Here is a 23878-nt window from a genome sequence, read left to right on the forward strand (position 1 = left end):
GGTCTTATTTCCACTTTTTTTCAGTTCCAGTATATTTTTTATTCTGTTTCACAGCCAGTTTGTTATATTCAAGTTAAGTCTACGTTTTAATAATCCTTGTTCCGACTCAGTGTTGTAAAGGCTCTTTTGTGGGTTGATTATTTGGATCATTTTTGAAAAAATAATGTAAAGCCTCCACATGTGATGCATTAACTGAAGCATTTTATTTCTTCAAGTAACAATTCAGTGATGGGTACAAATTCCACTTAGCTAACAATAGGCCTAACTTTAAAAATAATGTTAAGCAGTCACTTATTTGCTAATTTTTTCATATTTGTGGTTATTCTTTGTCTTTATTTCTTTTTCCAAATACAAACTCAATCTTCACATAATTGATTTAACAGACAAACTGATAAAACTCAGTAAGTCAATAATTAATCAACAACTATAACAGATTTTTAGCCAATCAACATTCTGTACATTGTACCGTGATTTTACATAACTTATATCTTTTTACGTTTAAATACTTTCTCAAACTTTCAAAAATTTTCTAGTTATTAGGTAGTAGTGATTATTATTCAGGGAGATAGAGGTATATTCACAAAACAGTAAACCTCAACTTTACTGTACATATAGAAATATAACCACCACTTCGATGCATATAACAATGACCCCTGTCTCTCTCCCTAAAAATTGACAATTACATACTTGAGCGTACTCAGTTAATTTGTGAAAAACATTAATAGCTAGCAGTGTGTAATGTTTTTAATACTAATAGCACTATATGAAAAATATACCAAAACAAACCTTTTAATTATACCCACTTTTATATTCTCTAGGATAGAGTTTCATGAATATTGCATAGTTTGGATTGCTGTCCAACCTTAGTTCTCTTCCAGTTGGATGTGCTCCTCTATTTTCTGCCATATGTGCAACATATTTCTACAATGGGTGAAGAGTATACCTGGTTCATAAGTGGTGCAGTCCTCTACTTCAGATCTCAGAATCTGACCATCTCATATGAGGGAGGGTTCTTTGGATTCTTGCAAAGAATGCTTCTTTCTTTCCCTCACATGGTTCCTTCACCTATTCAGTGTGGGATTCTCGCTATTTATGTGAGAGTAAGTAATGTACTGCATTGGCAGTATAACTTCCCTATACTTAAGATGTTTCAATAGGTACTTACCTCACACATTTCTAACCCTTCCTTCTCTCTGAAAACTGGAAGTGATAGTTCAGTAGAATTGTATCGACATGTGACATGAGAGTAGGTTGCATTCTCATAGTTAGAGGTTGTTGCATGAGAGACGTATTGGAATCAGTCCATTCAGGTTGTTGCATGAGAGACGTATTGGAATCAGTCCATTCAGGTTGATGGGAGATAAAAGGCTTGTGGCATGTGTAAAAATATTTTCTGCATATGGGGACACCACTAAATGAGAATAGCAGTTTGTGTGGAAAGAGGTTAAGTACCTATCAGAAATATATTTATAGTGTAAGAAAATTATAAGTTTCGTTTGATGTTCATTACTGTAAATAAATAAAAAATGATACGTATTGCATAAACACCAGCTATTTTCAAATATTTGCTTTATTATTTTACAGACTAAAGTGAAGAATTAAAAGATCACAACAAACCTTCTCTAGTGTTGCAAATGTTCCACTTTTTGTTTGCGTATTTGTATTAGAGAGTAATATCATGTGTTACTGTGTATTTGGAAACAATGACTTGGATTCTGTGAAGTCTGCCATTACCCATAATGACAATTATGATATAGTCATTATATGGTACTAAAAACTTCCTCTAGCCAAAAACAATACAAATATCTAAATTAAACTAAAAAATACTCAGCCCACAACAATATTGGTAAAGGAGTGTTATCTTCAGATAAGTTTAGAACACAGTATCTGATACAGGATAAGATCTGAAAAACTTGTGTTCACTTAGATTACCACAAACACTACTGGATAAAGTTTTCCTTGGACACTTAAATCTGCAAAACCTTGGAGATTTGAGAAAAAAAAAAGTTGATATATCAGTTTTTAGTCTTCATATTTATCAAGTTAATGACTACTAACGTTTATTTCCATCAAAATAGAAGAAAGTAAAAATGTGAAAGATATTATTTAGTTCATCCTTTCACTTTTGTCTATTCAGAGATGTTTTTTAATTTAAATGTTTTGTTACAGAATGGTTACCAGAAATATCCAGTTTTTAGTATGCTCTGAATGTACAAAAGATTATAAAGATATTTTGTAGTTTTACAGTGCTATTTTCTTTAAGCCACATACCCTTGACAGTTCCAAGTATTTTGACCTTTGACCTCTTGCTTCTGACTTTGGTCAGAATTTAAATTTTGGTGTCTTAAATGTTTTATTTTATACAGATAATTGACTATATGCATAAAATGATGGCAAATTTGTCACAAAAATAAATAAATTAGCCACACTTTATGACAAGTCAGTCAGAAGTGTGTATTCTTGTGCTAAATAATTAAAAGTTGCTACATCTACACATACTTTTATGAAGAATGGATCACTTGTGTTGTTCTTTTCTTAATGCATAGCTACACAATGGGCTATCTGCAATTTCACTATAAGGAATCAAACTTTAGATTTTGCATTGTGAGTCCATAAACTTACCACTGACTCTCCAAGGTACTCCTTTTTTATGTGCAAAATACATTACATGTGTGGTTGTCCAAGGTTTTATACTTGAGTTTAATTTATGATGTTATATTAAACTTTGTCTTAGGTTTTTTTTAAGGCAGTAATTATCTATGTTACATAACTGTATTTTTTTGGGTCATGACAGTTCCAGTTCACATGAAGTACGTTTTGTGGGTTCAGTGAGAAACAATACACATTAAGATAATTTACTGAGTTAGGTAAAAGCTGTAAATAGTACAATCATTAAGATTTTCCACAGGTCTGTTTAGTGAAAAGTAAAGGACTTTATGAATTCTAGATTTTTTAATTAAGATACGTCACTAAATAAGAATTAGAATTGTGGAAAGTTTTTGCAGCTGTCTTAGTAACAAATGTTTATTTTAAATCAGCTTTCTTGCATGTAAATCTTATCCTACTTTGGTGTTCGTGGGCCCACAAAGTTCAGGAAAATCTTATATTGTTCAGAAGCTGGTGTAAGAATTTCCTAAAGATTTTGGCTATCTGTAAGATATATATGTATTTTAAATGTATTAAAACCTTTTATTAAATATATCTACTTATTTATAATCATGTAAATAACGTATCTGTCACTTTCATTGTAAAGTAAATTGTTAGACTCAAATTCTGTATAGGTAAGAATACAGGTATAGATCTTTATACCTGTTTCAACCACACTTAATTTGATTCACATATAGTATTCTTGTTGAAATTAGATAACTGTGGTATTAATTTATTTTAAGACTTATAAAATATGTGAATGTGTTTAATAACAAAATTAATTATTAGGTTTAATGCCTCACATTAATTAAAAGAAATGAAAGAGTGTGAAATCTGTTTACGGTGTTTGTTTCTTAAACAGTAGTTAAGTGTTTAAAACATTCATTGTAACGTGTATGATAAATAAACGTAGTATTGCAAAAAATGTTTAATCTTAAAGTCTAAGTTCAAAGGAGCTTTAGTTTAATCTACGTTTTGAGATCATCGTGTTATACTGGACTTTAATAATTCCACTCCCTCATCAATAACTCTGAAGTTACACCTGATATTGTGCAACTATATAAAGTAAAGAACTGAATAGTTGGTAATGACACTTTTTATATGAATACCAGCCTCACCTATATTTACTATAGTTGTTTTTCTTTCCAGTGGTTTTTAATGCAAATTTAAGAACACTATTTTAACAAATCATAATGAAGTTTGTGCATCTTCTTAAGGAAAATAATTTATGAAAACCTATTGGTTTATTCCACATTTGTAAATTTGTTTCAGATGTTTTTCAAGCTATTATTCCAGAAATTTTATCAAAGTATCTAAAAGGAAATTGATCAAAGACAAAATTTGAAATAATGTGAAAGAAACAAAGAAATATAAACTAAAGCCAGTTTTATAAGTTTCCAAACAGTTATTCTTGATCAAAAATAAAACTTATAAAAAAAAATCTTAATTTATAATACTATTTAATCACTGTACCTAAGTTTGCACTGACACATTGTTGATGATCAAAAACTGTTTTTAGGGTTAAAAAAACCCAAAAAAACTACTGAGGTGTCAAATATAATGTGGTTCATTCTGTGAAACTAAAGTGACTTACACATAAGTTACTTTCCTTTGTGTATATTGTTGTTTCAAATGAGAAAATGTGGATGTGTAACAATATAGATAGAAGTGCAGGTATTTTGCAAGGTATCACTTGCATGGCATTTTGTTGCACATTAAATATACAAAGTGCTAGCCATTTTTTCTAATATGAAACGTTTTAACCAGAGAGAAAAAAAAAGAATTATTGATTTATTTATTACTCTTCTGTTTGATACTTCTACCAATCTTGTATCTTCAGTTATGCAGTCTACAGTTAATTAAAATAATTAGGAAACTTTTTAAAGAAATGTTGCATTTTTCTAATGCATTATCTTACATTCTTGGCTTATGTAAACCTAAAAAATATACATATATCGTGCATGAAGTTACCTATTGCTGTAATAAATATTTAATTCTACTTTTATTTCCTTGTCTTGTAGTCATATAAACTTGTCAGTTGTTTGTATCAATGTCTGATTTTTCAGGGCAGCTCACACTACTAGAAACAAACAAAGATAAAATAAATAAATGGAAGTACTACTTTGTGAGTTCTGCTGAATTTAGAGATCTGATGTTGAAGGTAAGATAAGAATCACCATTACCTAACACTAAGAAACCTTGGAAGTTTCTTTGGTTAATGTTGGTAATAAAGTAAACAAATTTTGTTCATATTTACTTTAGTAGCCAACTTCCATAGTCGGATTACAATTTTGTCACTTTAAACCAGTAACAATAACACAGGTGTATTTTTGTAAAACAAAAGAAACAGTAACCAGTAATAGGAGTTTCACCTATTAGTGACTACTATAAGAGAACTTTTCCAAATGTAGTGTTACTAAAGGTTCCTATTTACTATTATAACTTCTGTACAATACAACAGTATTTTTGGGGAAAATCTTTACAATTTTGTAAATATACATGTATCATAGTAAATTCTTTTTATGAAACTAGTTATATGTTGAAATAATACTTGTTTAGTTGTATTTTCAAGCACAGTAAAATGTTTCTATTTACAAACTTATTCACTAGCTGAGGTTTATAAAAAAAATGCAGCTTAAAAGATTTTTAAAGTTATTAAAATAATATTTAATTTTTAGTAGTTTTTTTTATAACACACATAAAAACCTGGCCTTTTCATTACCTTTACTTGACACATAATATAGTTTCAATTTCTCTTTGTTCTTACATTTTCTATTTTTGTAGTGAAGCTTTCTTCAGATATGGGATTACTTAGAATGTTATTGACAGTGTAGCAAAAGAAAAGTGTTGCTTGGGGTTAATGGAACTAGAGGTTATATTCACGTGAATCACTTACAGTAACTATTTAAAATTTAGTAGGCTATTATTATTAAAACTGAGAAAGGTTTTTAGGTTGCTTCATGTTACCCTGTATGTTAACTTTGATAACATGAGGTTGGGTTATTTTCATAATTTTTCTCCCGAATTTCTAGGAATGATCAAACTTGGAAGTCAAACATACTTGAACGTGTTGAATTATTTATTACTGGAATTGTGCTGCTTCTGTTAAATGTTTGTTAAAATTTCACATGTGCTTTAATTTATTGCACAAGATGTTAAACAATTGAATTTTATGTATGAATAAGAATGTACTATTGGGATAACTGAATACAGGAAGTACTCTAATCTTTCTCTGAAGCTGTCTTTCAGTCTTGCATCATAAAACATAGTTAAATATGAGGTTTATCAGTCTTTTGTGATGTATTATAGCTAACATCCTACTTTGGTTGAACATTACTGTCATGGGTTTTAATTATATATTATCACAAACCTATGACATTTCAAAATTTATAGTTACCTGCTGTTTCATTTCACCTTTTACTTTTTTAGAAAATTTTTTCACAAATATCTAGCTAAATAAAGTATGAATAATTTTGAGTTTTTGTGTATATTGTTCTAGGTATTTTTCATTAGTTTATCTTTCTATTGCTAGGGGCTCTGTCTTTGTCATACAGCCATCTTAAACCTACATTGATCTTGGCTTTCCCAGAAAGTGAAAGCATTAATAAATGTTAGCTTAACAAGCTACTGAAAAACACTTTCAGTGGGCAATATCTCGAACACAGATGTACCACAAATACCAACAAGGCAATCCAAAACTTTGAACTTGCAGTAAAACTGGTCAGTCGGTTGTGTTAAATATCCTAATGTGCCTTAATTTTATCAAAACATATTTGTAAGATTTGAAACATAAATTTTCAACAAAGATATATTTTTATAAATGTTATTTTCAGAAGGGTATTTATAAGAACATGTGGCTCTCATTGTCTTTTTCAAAACAATTACAAGAAAAAAAATGTATCCATAACCAACAAATTTCTTATTATTAATATTAACATAAGTCATTTAATTGTCTTGTGTATTGATGGTGAAGATAATTTTTGTGTACTACTACTTATGTTATGCATAAAAACTTTGGTCATTCTTTATCTCAAATATTTAACTGCAGTCTATTGTGAACAAAATGTTTTACTTTTGTTTAGAAAATCTCCAGGAAGCATATCAACAAGTCAGACAGTTTGTAACTTCACAAGGACACATACTAAAAATCTACTAATCTATGTTCTGTTCTACACAGTCTCATTTTACTGTTCTTATTGTTCTATTCTGTTTCAAAACAATGTGTTTATTTATTACTTATGAATGTACTTCTAGTTATTATTATTAAAAGTTAAAGCTGTTTCAAATCGGTAGTGGTTTTGAAGTTCCATGTCCAAAACTTCTGGCTAATGACAAAAATATACTGGAGTTAAAATGTAAATTTATGGGTTCAAGACACTTAAACTTTTATAAAAAACAGAGATATTAATAATTGTCAACTGTTTTTTTTTCTTCAAATAAGCTGTAGAAACCTGTGAATAAAAGATCATGCATTATTTTCTAGTTAGTTTTTATGAAAAATGCAAAGGTCTTCAGGTGTTCTAATACATTCTGGTTTTTCAGAAACCAATGTGTTTAAAAAAATACCATATTAACTTTAATTTGAATGTAATTTGCAATTTGGTAATTTTGTTTTGAATTTCGCACAAAGCTACACGAGGGCTATCTGTGCAAGCCATCCCTAATTTCAAGAGTGTAAGACTAGAGGGAAGGCAGCTAGTCATCACCACCCACTGCCAACTCTTTTACCAACAAATAGTTGGATTGACTGTCTCATTGTAATGCCCCCACAGCTGAAAGGGCGAGCACGTTTTGTGTGACGGGGATTCAAACTAATGATCCTCAGATTACAAGAGTTGAGTGCCTTAACCACCAAGCCATGCTGGGCCTTAAACAGATGTACTAACTTTAACTGTGAGAACTATTTTGTGGTTTAAAATATCAGAATTAAAGAACAAACATTACATTTCATGTTTATAATTGCAGCTACCCACCTTCAATCCCATAATGAAATTTTAGTATTTGACCTTTCCACTATTTTTGATGAGTCAAACAGCAAAATATAGCACATTCAGCCATGACCTTAATCAGACTTAAATTTGTATCAAAGGCAACTAATGCTATAAATCACAAGGGTTCTCATTATCAACACTTGTGAAATTATCACTTTAACCCCTCCCTTGTTTTACCCAAGATAACTCAAGCACCCTGTGTGTTTTAAACAATCTTTGCTATATTTTTAACTATTTCGCTGAATTTATTCACATACTATCATGTACTATAATCTTTGCTCACTAGAAAAGCATTGGAATTTTTTTTTTCTCTTCTCTATCAAATTTATTCTGAGTTACAAATCCAAAACTGTTTATATTTTTTATTTGCATTCTATTATTAATTGCTAAAGTGGATGTTGAATATGAAATTGAAAACAGCTTTTCTGGAAGTGAAACTACTATCTAAGAACACTTAGTAACAATTATGTAGCTGCATATTACAGTCATGGATACAGAGCAAAGTAGACACCACCAGGTGAATTCCCCCTTCTTCTTCACCACCTAGCTTCCAGTTTTAATGAATGTCAGCATTTACTCTAACTGTGACAGGTTTTCATTTCAGCTTTGTTTATCACGAGATATTGGTAGATACAATGGCAGAAATAGAAATACAATAACAGTTCATAAAAGAACTTTTATTTCAATAATATGCAAGTATAGACTGTCAAAAAGAGAAACATTATTCAAGTCACTGTGATTCATAATGCTTATTCAATTCTAACAAATAAACCCAGTGCTTTTGTTGATATTAAAAACTTATCTGTTGTTGGTGGAACATGGGCAAAGAGGTAGCATGTTACATAGACTTACAGAACTTAACACATTTGCTGCCACCAGTGGTATTAATACTTCCTACCTTAGTACCAACCACAATTTTATTTTTTTACTTAACCAAAGTGTCTAATATTTATATGGGAAGCTATACTATGTTTAATTAGCTCACTGAAGCCAAATGTAATGTCATACACTAATGTCTCATGTAGTCCATTGTTCAAAGTTGGTTGTGGGCATATGGAAGCAAACATATTAAAAACCTGGTATCTGCTCTTAAATCCTATAAAACCTGTAGTTACAAAAACAAATTTTTTATTTAATTTTACTGTGAATGAAGAGAAAACAACAATTTCTGTAACTACAAAGCTGGTTCTTAGATGTACACACACATCTTGAAGGAGCCATTCACTATGGCCATACCACATGGATATTCTCAGAAAGAACATAAAGGTTCTGTTGATATATGTGCAAGTTCATAAAAAAAAAAGTAACATACTCACACAGTAATGCACAAATAATTAGAGAAATACATGAAAAATCCAACCTATTTTAACAGGTCAAATTGAACATTAGAGATAAAGGGCTAAGATATCCTCAGTTGTTAGGTAGAAGATGAGAAACATATTTGAAATAGAGGGTTAGAAATAAAACCTACAGTTATAACCATGTGTTCCAAATCATTTGAAAATATCAATACTTTTTTAATGTTGTCAGATTACCATACAATCACAAAGCCTGTAAACTTGGATCTTACTTTAATTTTCATATTCCACATACATTTCCCAACATGGTCAAACCAGTGAACAATAAAATTGATCAAAACTGTATTTACATTACTATATCTACAAAAAAAGTACACTAATGGTGATTGTTTTATGTTGATACAAGAAATTTATATAAAATACTAGAACTACAAATAATACAATTGTGTTGATTCTTATTTCAACAATGGCCCAACCTAATCTTCAAAATACATTAATATTCATATAATATATTACTTTAAAGTTCACCTCTCTTTATTAGTATTTAATTGGTTTCCTTCTGCACTGCTCTCATTTTTAATATCCTCATCTAGTCCTTCATTATTGTTATCATCAATATCTACAGGGTATAACCTTGGATACTTCATCATGCACTCTTGCATGTCTTGAAACTTATCAATACAGTCACTTCCTTTAGGTTCAGCTGTGCTATAATGAAAACAGGAAAAAGCTTCTCGAAACTCAGGTCCACATGGTCCTGTTGCCATCCCCCCTAAACAAGGACAGCTCCAATTTATTTCTCCGTTAGGTAAAATGAGTCCTGAAAAAAAAACACAAGAAAATCTGAAAGTGTTCTAATCTTATTCTGGCTGGCACAGCAATAATACTGTTATGTTCAACATGTTGTTTGTTCTTTCTAATTACTTGAATGACAGACTAAAGTCACCTTTTCATACTTTTAAGCAACTATAATTTTTATAGTACAGAATTGTATCATCATACAGTAAAATGTCTGAAACAATAATGACATGTTTATTACTCCTAATGTAAAAGTAAACCAATGATATGAGAAACAAAAACCAGTTCATCAATTATCAACACATAAGACTTGACCTTTACTGGATCCTGTTTAGCATATAAAAACTGTAAATGAAGCTCCTACATTATGTTTTTGTTGTATTCCACACATAATTCCATTATTTACAGGATTTAATGTTATATAACGTTACATTCTTTACACAATTCCATTTCCCAAGGGTTAAAAGTTATCATGGTGTGTGGTAGTACTTATTATTAAGGATTGCTAAGGACAAAAAAATGGTGGCTGAAAAAACTGCTTTCCCCAAGATAAAAACCTTTTTCAACAAAAACATTTTAACTTGACTTACTGTGGCAAAAGGTTGAAAACTGTCCCACTACAATTTTTTAAAACTTTATAAAACAATGATTATGCTGGCTGACTGATCACTTCAGAGAACCTGGAGTAAAAATAACTGAGCTATTTCATTGAATATTCTCTTATTATACTTGGTTCAATGGTGGTCTTCCACTTTTGCCCTTCTGATAAAAATCTATACATAAAAAGTTACAATATAAATAGTAACCATATTGTGCATGTACTTAAAAATTGCTTTAACTCAATGGATGCTGTTTAATATCAATGGATTGACATGTGACAGTTTCTAAAAATAAAGTGTATAGCTTATACAAGTAAGACATAATGAATGAAAAACAATATTATAAAATTATTATTTTTTTAAAATGAAGTAGAGATCTTGCTGGAGAAAGTTCTGAAACAAGAATTAAAACCACAAAGTTAACATTTAATCTCTACTTTGGCAGCTGTGTACACTTACCTGTAACCCAAAGTAAGGTTGACAATTTTATAAACTTGTAATTGTTGTTTTAATTCTTACTTTAGTATCTTGCTTTTGTGACAACATCCCTACTTCATTTTAACATTCACAATTTTTAATATTCTTCTAACTTTTATGCAGTCCCATTATTTACAGGATTCAGTGTTATATCCTTCACAAGGTTCCATTCTACACAGGATTCAGTGTTATATCCTTTACATGGTTCCATTCTTTACAGGATTCAGTGTTATATCCTTTACATGGCTCCATTCTTCACAAGATTCAGTGTTATATCCTTTACATGGTTCCATTCTTCACAGGATTCAATGTTATATCCTTTACATGGTTCCATTCTTCACAGGATTCAATGTTATATCCTTTACATGGTTCCATTCTTCACAGGATTCAATGTTATATCCTTTACATGGTTCCATTCTTCACAGGATTCAGTGTTATATCCTTTACATGGTTCCATTTTGTCTTTTCAGTTAGTACAAGCATACATACATACATACATAACATTTATGGACAATGAGGTAACTGCATGTCCATTTAGGCTGTCACATCCACTAAAATAATATATATATAAAACAGATCGTCCCTCATGATTTACATATTTATTAAGCCTTCTCTTAAATTTACTGCTTTCTCCACATCCAAAGCCAATCTATTCAAAAGGTCAACCATCTTATTAGAAGAAAAAAAAAAGTCTTAGCTGATGATACAAATACAAACAGTACAAAACAAAATGATGCACCAGCACTATCAGTTCCCTTAACAAATTAATCACATCCCTTCTGTGAAAACAGTTTGAGGGATCATAATCTGTCCTTGGATGGAAAGCTTTTCCATTGCAGATATCACTCTAATAGCTCTTTTCTGAACCTTTTCCATCTCTTCAACGTCCTTCTAAATGTAATAAGCCAAAATTAAACACATTACTCCATATGTCGCCTAATCAGTAACCAATACAATGAAATTACTAACCACTTTAGACTTGTACTCAATACTTCTGTAGATACAACCTAAAATCCTATTTACCCTACAATTTACAATAGTATACCTCTTAAATAGCTAAGAGATTGATCAACCAGAACACCAAGATCCTTTTTCCTTGACATTATTAAGCTTATTCTGATTAAAATTATCCTTATAATTCAAATTATGATATTCCTCAAGCATTTATCATAATCAAAAGCCATCTGTCATTTATTCACCAAACTCATAAAATAATTTAAATCCTTTTGTAAATCAGCAGCAGCATCCTTACAGCCAACAATACCATAGATCTTGATATCATCAGGAAAATGAACTCTTGAACTATTAGGTAAACCAGTTAGACTGAACTACATTCATAACAACCTTCTGCCTTTTCCCATTCAGTCAACTTACCACCTATAGAGAGAATGTCTTAACAACCCTTTTTATGTAAAATTTATCAAATGCTTTCCGTAAAATTGAGATGCACCAAATCCATGCCCATATTATAATGTATGTAAAGCTGTAACCTCTTCTGTGAATGCCTAAAGGTTAGTAAAGTGAAATTTTCCCACAGTGAAACCATGCTGATAACACAGTCCTATGAATTTAAACATTATAAAAGTTGTTGTGGTTGTAATACTATTGTTGTGTGTTGCATCACAAAAATAATACAAGATCTACTCCAAGTAAAAGAATATATTGTTTTACTTCTTTTATGTTTCAACAGGCTACATTCACACAGATGAGTTGTAGGCTTAAGATCACAATTAACATTTAACACAAACTCAAGAACTAAATATACTTATATAGGCCTAACATTAGATACATTTCAATATAAACTACAAAACATAACTTAATAAATGATGAATAAATGAACACAACTCACTGAATAACAAAACAGAATAGGTAATAATTTTGTGATAGTGAACTATTTGATTATACAGCGAATTTTAAATCTCTATTTAAATGTCTACTTCTTTAATTGATACTTAACAAAAACTTGTATTTATAACTGACATGCCCATTGAGACCTTAATTTCATGTTCCTGCTAGCTAAAATCTGAATTAAAATATTTATACAAACCATTCAATAATATCATTAGTAATGGTTAATTAATGCTGCAAAACTAAATATATTAATTTCATTAACACTCCTACTGAAAAGACGCTTTCTAGTCCTGATTTCTCCAAGCCCGCCCTGGCTGTGGTTTTGCTAGATAGTAGATAGGGACAGTGGGAATCTCGTTAATCCATTCATTAATGGATTTAAATGGCAATTTCATTTAAATACAAAATTATTAGCTTAATATTAATAACCTTTCAAGTTGCTCTGGGGCCTATTAGGCCCCACTTTTCGTAGGAGTGTTAATACTAAGATTCCTATTACATTACATGAAGGATTACAACATGAAAAAAGAAACAATCTAGAATTTTGGAAATTTAAAGGACAAGCATATATATAATACATACATCTTCCAACTTGATCGCCTTAACTTACCCTGCACTTCATCATCCATGCTGAGTGGTAAAGACACCTTGCTTGGTGTCTCATGATCTTCCTTTGAAACAAATATCACTTTGTCTTTTCCTGGAAAATAAATCAGGAAAATACAAGTTTCTAGTTTACTTTTTAAATATGGTTTAATTCACACAAAATCAGTCTATAAAAGTCATCATCTTTGTAATGTTGGTAATGTTCAAACTGGTTCAATAGTGAGTTGCATAATGTTTAGAGCAAAGTCTTATATTGTTAGGAAAAACCAGATAATGTAATAGTTTAAATTAGGGATTCAAATTGTTTGCTAACATTCAATTATAAAGAATGGGTGTTACACAGTGGTTGTAGAGCTGAAATACCATGTGAAAGTTTAGTGTTCAAACCCAAACAGACTTTCCAAATTTGTTGTGCATTTTAATAAGATACATTTGGAGTGTGAAGATTACTTTTTATAATTGTTTTAAAAATTAAAACCCCAGGTGAATTTGGATCTTATGTTAAATGTTTTTGTGATATTTATTATCATGTATGTACAGTAAGCTCTTTGAATATCAATAAAAATATAAATACCATTATAGATTAAATCAAGGATCATATTACGTATAAACATCAGTGTCTGCCTGTGTCAAAAATAATTTAAATACATTTTCAACATAACAGATGACATTACAACTTAAGTACAAGGTTTTAAAGAATGTAAGGAAAAAAAGGATTTTTTAGTGAAAAATTAGACCTTCATGTATTTGCTCTTCACCCTCAAATTTGTTGCTTTTGCCATAACAATTAATAAATTGTTGAGTTGGACATTTGACCATGTTTTGCATGGTCCTATCTTATTACAAGGCCTTATCAAGAAATAGATCTGAATATAACATACAAATATACACAAGTCAAAATTCTAATCAAGGGTTACTTATAGGTGATGAAAATTGTACATAGATACAAGATGTGGAAGTCATCAACATAGCCTGTCCATAATGGCATTAATCTTTATAATGAAGAGCGTTACACTCGAGACAGCTCTGACTCTAAGTTCCTGTGGAAAAGAACAGGAAAGTGTCAAACCCACACAGATCTAGAATCACCGATCATTTACAAAACTTTTGATAAAAATGGGCAAATGGCCATGCAACCCATATGAGTGGAGGTCTCACTACATGCCATACCTCCACATAGTATATCATAAGTTTCTTCAAGGTTAAAAAAACCAAAAAAAAAAAAAAGCAAGATGTCATTTGAGAAAAGCTTCCCTGATTGACATTACAAGTGAAATCAGGTGGTCCACATTGGAGGGCTGTCATTAACACCCACACTGGGTGGGTGAGAGGAGGTTGTTTGATTTAAGGAACCAAACAAGAGCATTAAGCATCCTCTCTAAGATCTTACAAAGATAGCTCATCAAAGCAACTGGAAGATAATTTGAAGGAATCTTGGGATCCTTCATGGATTTGCAAAAAGGGACGACAATACCCCAGTGTCAAGCATCAGGAAAAGCATTCTTCTGCTAGATCTGGTTAAAAATAAATAGAAGAGTAGCAAGAGAGAGAGATGGCTCAGCATCTCATGGTGAATATCATCATGTCTGACTGATGTACTGCCAGACTGGCCATCAGAGAACAAGATTGAAAGAGGGGGGCAGCAAAAGTATACCACCCACTTACTTTCTGAATTTTGTCCCATATGACTTTGGAACTGGTGGTAGAAGTTTGTACTTAATCCAAGATTCCTTCTGGCTTTGACATTTGACCTGCTGAGCATGTGCACAGGCTTGATTAAAAGTGTGAGATGCCTATGAAAGATATCCTAGACCTGTTTATGAGCCTTCATTGCCATGTGGCAGGTAGGATTCCACCATGGACGAGGATACCGTGGAAAAGATAAAGGTTTTAGGAATACCCTAAGCAGCTGCCTGGACAATACAGTCAGTTACTGCTGCTATGCAGTTGTCTATTGATGGCTTACAGATGACAGCAGGATCAAGTTCCAAGAGAGTAGTGAAAGAAGGCCAGTTGGCCTAGTCCAACTTCCATCGAGGAATGCTGGTTGGGTGGCATTTACCATAGCCAGTCTCTCTTAAAATATGAAAATGACCACTGCCACACAGATGACTGTCAACCTTCTAAGAAAAGTAAGAGAAAGGTGAAGGAGAGCAGATAAAGATATTTACAGCAGTAAACAATGGACTAAGTGCATGGAAATAACTATAAGAACTAGTATTTAATAGAGATAGATTATGATCCAAGAGCATACGCTCTACAGAGCAACCATTCCCCATCAATATCAGCACCAACCCAGAGGGGATTATGTCCATTAAAATCCCCCCAGGATCATAAAAGGAAACAATAACTGCTTAATGAGGGCATCAAGATTTGACTTATCACAGGTCTCTCCAGGAGGCAGGTAGAAAGGACAAATAGTGATGGTAGACCTAAGAACATACAGATGGCTACAGCCTCAAAGGGTGTATAGAGTGGAAAAGACAGGACAGGCACATACTGATCGACCAGCAGTGCCACCCCTCCAAGCACTTGTCCATCACACAACCTGCTATTTCTGTACAAAGAAAACTGCCAAAAGGTGGCTGCATCAGCAGGTTTCAGAAACATTTCCTGTACGTTGAGACACTCAGGATGATAAGAATAAATAAAACTGTTAATGTTAACTATAATCAAACAAAACATTGACAGTTCCACTGTACCAAAGTGGCCATTTTTTATTAATGTGGAGAAGAATAGGGCTGGAAGCCATTCTGTTTTTCACCAAATTGTTTTACTTTATTGGATGAAGATCTATCGATCTCCATGGATCCTGTCCTAGGTTGTGTAGGCAGGTCTCTATCTGTGGACAAAGATTCCAATGTCTGAGAGTGTGAACAAATAACTGTTTTGCATCTCAGGGCTAAAGAAGAAGATGGTCCTGAGGAAATGCCCAAAGCCAAAGGAAGTGGATCTGGGCAGCCATAGGAAGGAAAGGCAGGGACAGAGATGGGAGCAGAAGTAGACTTGTCAATTCTTTTAACCATGGAGAACAAAAGAATTTAGATGTTTTGCAAATGACTCTGCTGGAGGCCCAGAGGGATCTCTCTGCACTCCCATTGTGGCAGTGGAACAGAGTGCATCTGCATATGTCTGAGATGGAGCGGGAGACAATAACTTCCAAGCCTCTGGGTAGAAGATATTGTCCACAGTTTTCAAGCATTGAACCTCTTTCTCCTCCACTAACTTAGGTCAAGAACTAGAGTAAGAAGACTGTGAACCATTGCAGTTAACACAGTGTGGTTCTAGTTCACATTAATAGGCACTGCAGTCTTAGCCAACACAACAAGAACCACAACACGAGTCTTTGAGTGACTGAACCACTGGCACTGGAAAAATCTTAAAGGGTTGAGAATGTATGGCCATACTTTACAGTTCAGATAACCTGTCTTGACTGTGGCAGGTAGATGTGGTGATGTAAACATTAAAATCAGAACACTGGTATGAATCATAACTTTGTCTTTGTGAGTGGAGATTCAGTGCACCACAGAAGTGCCTCAGCTGGAAAATCTAGCAAAGATCTTCAGCTTGGGAATGTTCAAGTCCTTCTCATCAATAACTCCTCTTCAGAAATTCAGGGTAACATGGATAGTAACCTTGATGGGTATATTGGCATGAACCTTTCTTACTAGAAAGGCTTGAATTCACTATTCTACTAAAATTATCCACATTTGCAAATACAGTCACTGAATTTTTTTTTCCACTGAATAGCTGTCTTTAATACTAATTCCCTTTCAATCTTGTAGTTACAAGAACATTCCCAAATATGTATTAGTAAATTAAGTTGAATCATTATGCTAGAACTAGATGTGTTAAAACAAGTAGTATTATATATTTACATAGGATGCAATTTGTGAAATTTCCAGTTGGGGTGATAAAATATTCTTTGTTGGACAAGCTCGATTTCGCAAGCTTTATTTCAGTTAACTGTAATATAAAATATGACTATGAGGTTTGGGTATACTATGGGTGGGGATGGAATAACTTATTCCGTTATTTTTGATGGGTTATACACTAGTTATACTAATATTTGATGGGCTTGAATCATCATAGGCTCTGATTTTGTACAAACGATTTCCATTTCTAGTTATTTCTAGTCGTAAACTAGAACCTTAGTAAAAGTGAGTTTAAAACTTAAAGCCTATTCCGTATTACAAACTAAGAGAAAGTATAAAATACTGAAAGTAGACTCACCAAAATCTCTGCAGTATGACATTTGTTAAGTTTCCAATTATTCTTTATTTAATCTAACGTGAGAAATTCTGTAAATAATTTCCGAATTTTAAACAAGTACTAGTACTATCAGTAACATGTGATCCACAAACACGATTGGTTTGAATATGTTGCTTTACCCAGACTACCGGCCGCATGTTAAAATGTTTATGAAACGCGAAAACTCAACCTCTAATGTTATTTTTTAACTATCTGTTCTGAATATAGTAATGTAAGTCTATACATAAATTTATGTAGGTCTTTCTTATGTATAAATATTTCAGATAATTATTTCATCAGTATTTCTGTATATGCAAACAGCTTAATAAAATAGCGGTTTATAAACCATTACTGCCACATTTTATTTGCATTACATTCAGTCTATGGATCAAGAGATGATGCTGAATACAAGATTGTCGCTTTCCATTAGATACCAGAGAGTTTACGATATTGAGGTCATGGGAGGGTCATGATATATTTTCGACCTCTTCATTCCTCCTGAATTATGGATTTAAAAAAAATTTGTCAAATGCTACTGATATTACTCTAACATAATGCTAATAGCATTTAGAGTAATTTGGTCACAAACACAGGCAGACAGTTCATACCATCACATTTCGCTTCTTTTGGTTGTATATAGTCACCAGCAGTACCAAAATCAAATTGCACTTATTCACAATAGATAATCATCAGCGTGTGTTTATATATAAAATACTCTCTCTGGCCCCATTTTTTTAATACAACGATGATGTCCAGTTCTTGGAGAAACAATTTTAATGTCGAGTGCAGATGGTCTGATTTATAACGTAGAAGTTTAATGGTGAGAAGCACTTAGATCTATCAACATCATGTATAATACAACGATCTACTTACGTTAATAAGCCTTTTTTATTTTATAAATTCTTATTAAAGTAGCGGAGACAGCAATATATCAATTTGTTTTTTAGTGGAAATTTGTTTGCACAATTATGTAAAATTATTGAGTTTGTGGATTTTGGAACTTTGAAAACTGTAGGGAATATTGAATTCTGTATTATTTGCAAATTCTTAAAGGTGAGTTTTCAACAAATTTAATAATTGCCTTAGAAACTGTACTTTGGTTAGGTATAATTCCTGTGTGGTTGCTATATTTTTAACACTTTAGTTTTTGAGCAAAAAACGAAACAAAAATGTGGGTCCTCGAATTCAAGTTCCTCTCGGTCGTTCGGCTGTTTCCATGACGTTTTACAACTATGACGTAATAGCTGCCATTTTGTTCCTTTCAGTGCTGGTAGTTTATTCGGTTCTTTTCGGATTTTTGGTAGGATCTTTGTGAGGCTATTTTATGTCTTGATATTGCTACTTTATGTTTGTTTTATAATAACATGGTTTACTGCATTGCTTACGGTTGTAAAAATGCTTCGGCATCAGGCAAAAGCTTCTTTTCGTTTCCGTGCAAGGAGAAGGAACCGGCAAGGTGGCGACAGTGGGTGCGGATGGTCAATAGGAAGAACTGAACTCCTTCACACCATGCAAAGCTTTGTCAAGATCACTTTGAATGCTCATGTTTTGTGTCGGATCCCATTGTTTTGGATGACTTGAGATGACTAAGTAGGATCATAGTTTTGGATAAACAGTATCTTTAATTGTAGGTTAAACTCAAATATACTATTTTAGGTTTAACTGCATCTTGAAAAATACACACTCGTGACTTCGCTCCTCATCACCGAAGGGACCATTCAAGTCAACAAATTCATAGTATGAAGCTTCCAAGACATCGATATTCAGGCAACTTCTATCAAAGCCTCGAGTCTGGGTAATGCACTCTTCATCTTTTAATCGGTTTGACACCTTGTCGTATGAGCAACAACAAATGCATTCTCTTCTGGTTGGCATCTGCTCGCATAAACCACACCTACACCGTGCACAAACATACGGAATATGTCATGTAAATTATACATTTATGGTAAATATTAACTATTAAGACTGCTACATCTAGTTTGATTTTTAGTTTGTTACGACTCATAAATACCCGGTACAATGATTTGGAAGAGCCGAATATTAATTACCATAGTCAGCAAAGTATAAATAAATAAAACCCAGTCTATGATACCAATAATTTATAAACACCAGACAGGTTTCGAGATGCTTAAAATTGCACGTGAATAATACAGACCATATTTGTTGTCATGACTTAGGCTTACCATTCTTCCACTGGAGGTATGACTGACTCGCAACCGGCCTGGGCGCTATCAGTATCACTCACAGTTCCGCTGCTCTAGCTTGTGAAACTGTCCTCATTACTAGAACTTGTCAGATCTGTGTCAAAAGTAACTGTTCTAGGTTCGTTCAGAATAGGTTTGAATTGATACGGCGCTACTCGACATTGTTTAGAACACAAAGTCAAAACAGACTCCGCCTCTGTTTCTCTGTATGCACTGGTCATGCTTATTTACATTCAACGCGCTGGCGTTGGCGGTTTGTTTAGCAACTATTACGTCATAGTACTTTTCCTAGCGGCAAACATTCGGATTGCCGCTCGGAAAGGGCTCTTTCTGCACCAAGTTCTATGTTTCATTTATTAGCACATATTTTTTATAAAGAAATGTGAACCTGCGAAATTAATCAGTATGAGTAGTTCTTTCGACTGCAAAGTTTTCTTTTTTTCTGTAAAATTCACCTTTAAGATTTACTTCTAGTACCTTTAATACATATTCTGTAGTTGGTCTCATATATTGTTTATACATTTTTATGTTTTCTGCGGTTGCTGCTGTGTTTTAGCCTATTAACGTTTTGAGATAGTTTGCTTGTTGCTACACTTTTTTTCGTAATTTTGGCTACATATTTTCTACACTGTAATTTTGAATCATACGTTAGGCCTAAAAATTTTGCTGAAGAACTGGTAACAAGAGGAGATCCGCTCAGGTATAATTTAGAAGGGTTTCTATGTAAATGAATAATTTTGCTAATAATATTAGTTTTGTTTTCGTTTTCAATATATTAATTTTAGTTCGATATTTCTGACAATACTCTTCTAATCTTCTATTTTATTTAAAACTGGTTGTAAATTGTTTGATGCTATTGAGCTCTTCCAGGTGGCTACATCAGCAGTAAAATGTGAAGTTGAACTACAGTTAATTTCGTTTAACGGCATGGTGCTTACATACATGATGTACAGGGTAGGACTAACTACCTCTTTCTGAGGAACATCCTCGAATGAAGTAAAGTACTCTGAGTAGGCGCGCTCAATATTTGCTCCAATTTTCTGTCGTGTTTGTTTGTTTGTTAAGAGTATAACACAAAGCTACACAATGGGCAATCTGTGCTCTATCCACTACGGATATCGAAACTCGGTTTCTAGCGATGAGTCCGCAGATATTTAGCTGTGCTACTGGGGGACTTTCTTTTAATTTGAATCTTATTTTAATTGTTTAATTTAATTTCTTATTTTATTTCTTATAAAGCTACTTTGTTTTCAATAGTTGTATTTTGTGTATTCATACGTTGTCTTTTGAGAAGCCTTCTTTTAATCATATCTATTACACGTTCATGTAGTTTCCATCACGTGTAAGAATTGTGTGATTGTTGTTTCAGTATTCTTTTTTTAACGGAATTTATAAGACACTCAGAGATTGATGGTTCTTATACAATTTCAACTATTAAATTTGGTAGTCATTTATTTAATTCATTTGCATATTTAGACCAATTAGCTTTTCGATAATCGCCCCCCAGTGGCACAGCGGTATGTCTGCGGACTCACACTGTTAAAAACATGGTTTTGATACCAGTGATTACTAGAGTTGGTTGTGTAGCTTTGGCTTAATTCTGAAAAAAAAATCAAATCTTTCCGATAATCAAATTTAGGTTTTATAGGTTGATTATGATGAAGTGCGAGATTGAAGACACATTGTAGGTGATCACTCTCCATAAAAATTTGACAGTGGCGGCGCCAAGGGAGGCTTGAGCCTCCCCCACAAATGAGCCAAGTCCCCCTCAGCCCCACAATATTGTTACCTACATATATTCATAAAATACGGAAAACACAATTGTCGTTGTTGCTAAACAATTAACATCAAAGAGACAGACAGATCTGTAAAACTCAACGTCTTCATTAAGACGGAAGTATGTGCCATGCGTTCCATAGCAACGTACTGAATGTACTGAAACTCATGTGTAACTCATTGCCGCTGCCTATGTAATACCATTTTATCTTGAGCTTTGACAAAGATTAGACAACCACGTTGATTTCAAGTTACGACAGATCATCAGGGATTTTACTTGATAAACCAAAGGTTTCACAGGTATTTACCCATCAATTTCATTTATCTTTTATTGAAAAGTAAAACATAGTATACATGTATAAGTGTATTGTGTACAGGTCAAAACTATGAAGCATTTCTAATTTGTAATAATGAATTATTCATCAGAGTATGAGTTTCCAATGAAAACTGCATTGAAAACACAGTTCAAAATAGCACACCTTTCTGAAATGTACCTTGGTATTTACATTATTATAATTTACCATCTGTACTTCATATTGATGGCATTTTAGGAAGCCCCTCCACAGTTTACCTCAGTCCTCCCTCCGCGTGAAGCTGCACGAGGGTTATCAGCGTTAGCTTTCTCTAATTTAACAGTGTAAGACTATAGGGAAGGCAGATATCCATCATCACCCACTGTCAACTCTTGGGCTACTCTTTTACTGACGAATAGTGGTATTTACCGTCACATTATAACGCCCACACGGCTGAAAGGGCGAGCATGTTTGGTGTGATGGGGATTCGAACCCGCGACTCTCAGGTTAGGAGTCTTGCACCTTAACCACCTGGCCATGCCAGGGCTCACACACCAAAAGCTATTTTAAAAGTTTAAGAGCGTTATTTGATGCTATTTTATTGCAGTCAAAATGTTATGTTTGCTATTAAGATCACCTATTATTATTAATTGTTTTTTATGTTCTATTAATTTATACAGAAATTGGTATCCATTTATGGTAATGCTTTCGTTAATATTTTAAATATCTATTTGACTAATAGAATGTGCATACTTATACAGTAATGCTATGCCTTAATTAAGGTAATTTTTTGATTGTTCAACATGCTCCGAAAATTTAAGTTAATTATGTGTATAATATATAGTTTGAATAATTACTACAATATATCAGGGTCAGTTTATACAACTCCTAGATCATAGACCTCTTGGAAGCAAGACCACATTGGGTGTAAATGTGTTGAATTGTGAATGTTTACGTTAAGAATGAGCCAATAAGTTTTTGCACTGTATATGGTATTATTGGTGTTATATGGATTTTTGCTCTATTCATAATAAGAGTCTTCTATATTTTGGTACTGTGTGTAATGAAATGTTTAAAAATAGTTTAATAGCCTCTATTATTGCGCTATTATGTGATGAGGTTTTTGTATTTCGTTTAGAGCAGTTGCGTTGTTGGTACTTTGAGTTTAATTTTTTTATTACTTGTTTGTTGTTTTGTTTCTTGAATGTTGGAGTTAACCGTTTGAACTTGTTCTGTATTATGTGTGAGTTTTATCTATAATGGCTGTTGTTGTGTGGTTATTTTTTGCATGACTGGTGTAGGAAGAAGTGTTTCTTCAGTTTGTTGTTGTGGCTGTATTATTAGTACGGTTTGATGCGTAGTTTTATTATTTATGTTGAAAATTATTGTTTTAATTTCTTTATATTTTTGGGACCTTTAAAGCTTGCCGTGTGATGTTGGTTACAATTACAGCACAAAGACGAAGAGTTTTTCTTTGTACAGTTATTTGTGATTTGGTTTCCTCCATATCCAGCACAACATAGTGATGAACTGCACAGTGCCACTACATGACCGTAGAGTTGACAATTAAAGCACTGTTTGATAACTATGACCGATGTTTTAGTTTCTTCAACTTCATACTTCTAATACCAGAGTCTGATACCACTAGCTGTCAGTTCATTGATGTTATTTGTGTATGTATTCTCTGTGAAAACTTTGATAGTGTTAGTAGGTTGTTATGAAATTATTTTTTTGATTTTTATGAATGAGATCTGTATTTGTGTGAATCCATCTTTAATGAATTCAGTGTTTACGGAATAGTATATCCCTCTCATTATGAAGCACTGTGTATTGGGTTTTATACCTGTTATGTGATTTTTAATGTTCCCAGGGCTAAAGGTATCTTTTGGCCATTCAGATACTAAAATGTCAAGTCACTGACTTCGGCCCATATGATGAGGGCTTCTCCCTTAGCTAAACTTTTGGTTTGTATTTTATTACTTCTTCAGGTTTTTTGTTTTGTTTTTACAAATCAGGTGTTCCTTGTGTTATAATGGCATCTTACGGTGGTTTCTGTTTAGTTTATGAAGTGCGTTTGCTGTTTTTCTT

At 32.7% G+C, this 23878-nt stretch overlaps 1 protein-coding gene and 1 long non-coding RNA gene across 3 annotated transcripts; one reads left to right on the top strand and one right to left on the bottom strand.

The window, feature by feature from the left end:
- The first annotated feature begins 202 nt into the window (after positions 1-202).
- LOC143251138 (uncharacterized) lies at positions 203-6929 on the top strand. 2 transcript variants are annotated; one of them, XR_013028513.1, is made up of 5 exons: positions 210-1271; positions 1311-1443; positions 4713-4807; positions 6179-6366; positions 6729-6929. It is a non-coding gene; the product is annotated as an uncharacterized LOC143251138 (long non-coding RNA). The 2 variants fall into 2 exon arrangements; XR_013028512.1 differs by lacking the exon at positions 1311-1443 and having other exon boundaries at positions 203-1100.
- Positions 6930-9191: 2262 nt separating this feature from the next.
- LOC143251139 (mitochondrial intermembrane space import and assembly protein 40-B-like) lies at positions 9192-17661 on the bottom strand. The gene is made up of 3 exons (XM_076502520.1): positions 17500-17661; positions 13271-13360; positions 9192-9755 (listed from the first exon to the last, which is right to left on the bottom strand). The coding sequence occupies exons 1-3, from the start codon at positions 17519-17521 to the stop codon at positions 9460-9462; spliced, it is 408 nt and encodes a 135-aa protein (XP_076358635.1). The 5' UTR covers positions 17522-17661; the 3' UTR covers positions 9192-9459.
- Positions 17662-23878: the final 6217 nt, after the last annotated feature.

Source organism: Tachypleus tridentatus, chromosome 5 (assembly GCF_004210375.1).
Source record: "Tachypleus tridentatus isolate NWPU-2018 chromosome 5, ASM421037v1, whole genome shotgun sequence".
NCBI lineage: Eukaryota > Metazoa > Arthropoda > Merostomata > Xiphosura > Limulidae > Tachypleus > Tachypleus tridentatus.

Bases quoted from the DNA above. Each gene is read 5' to 3' on its own strand.
- LOC143251139 (XM_076502520.1), bottom strand. From the start codon at position 17,521: ATGTCATACTGCAGAGATTTTG. The intron at 13,361-17,499 runs GTGAGTCTACTT...TTTATTTTCCAG, and splicing joins GTCATACTGCAGAGATTTTG to GAAAAGACAAAGTGATATTT. The intron at 9,756-13,270 runs GTAAGTTAAGGC...TTTTTTTTTCAG, and splicing joins CATGGATGATGAAGTGCAGG to GACTCATTTTACCTAACGGA.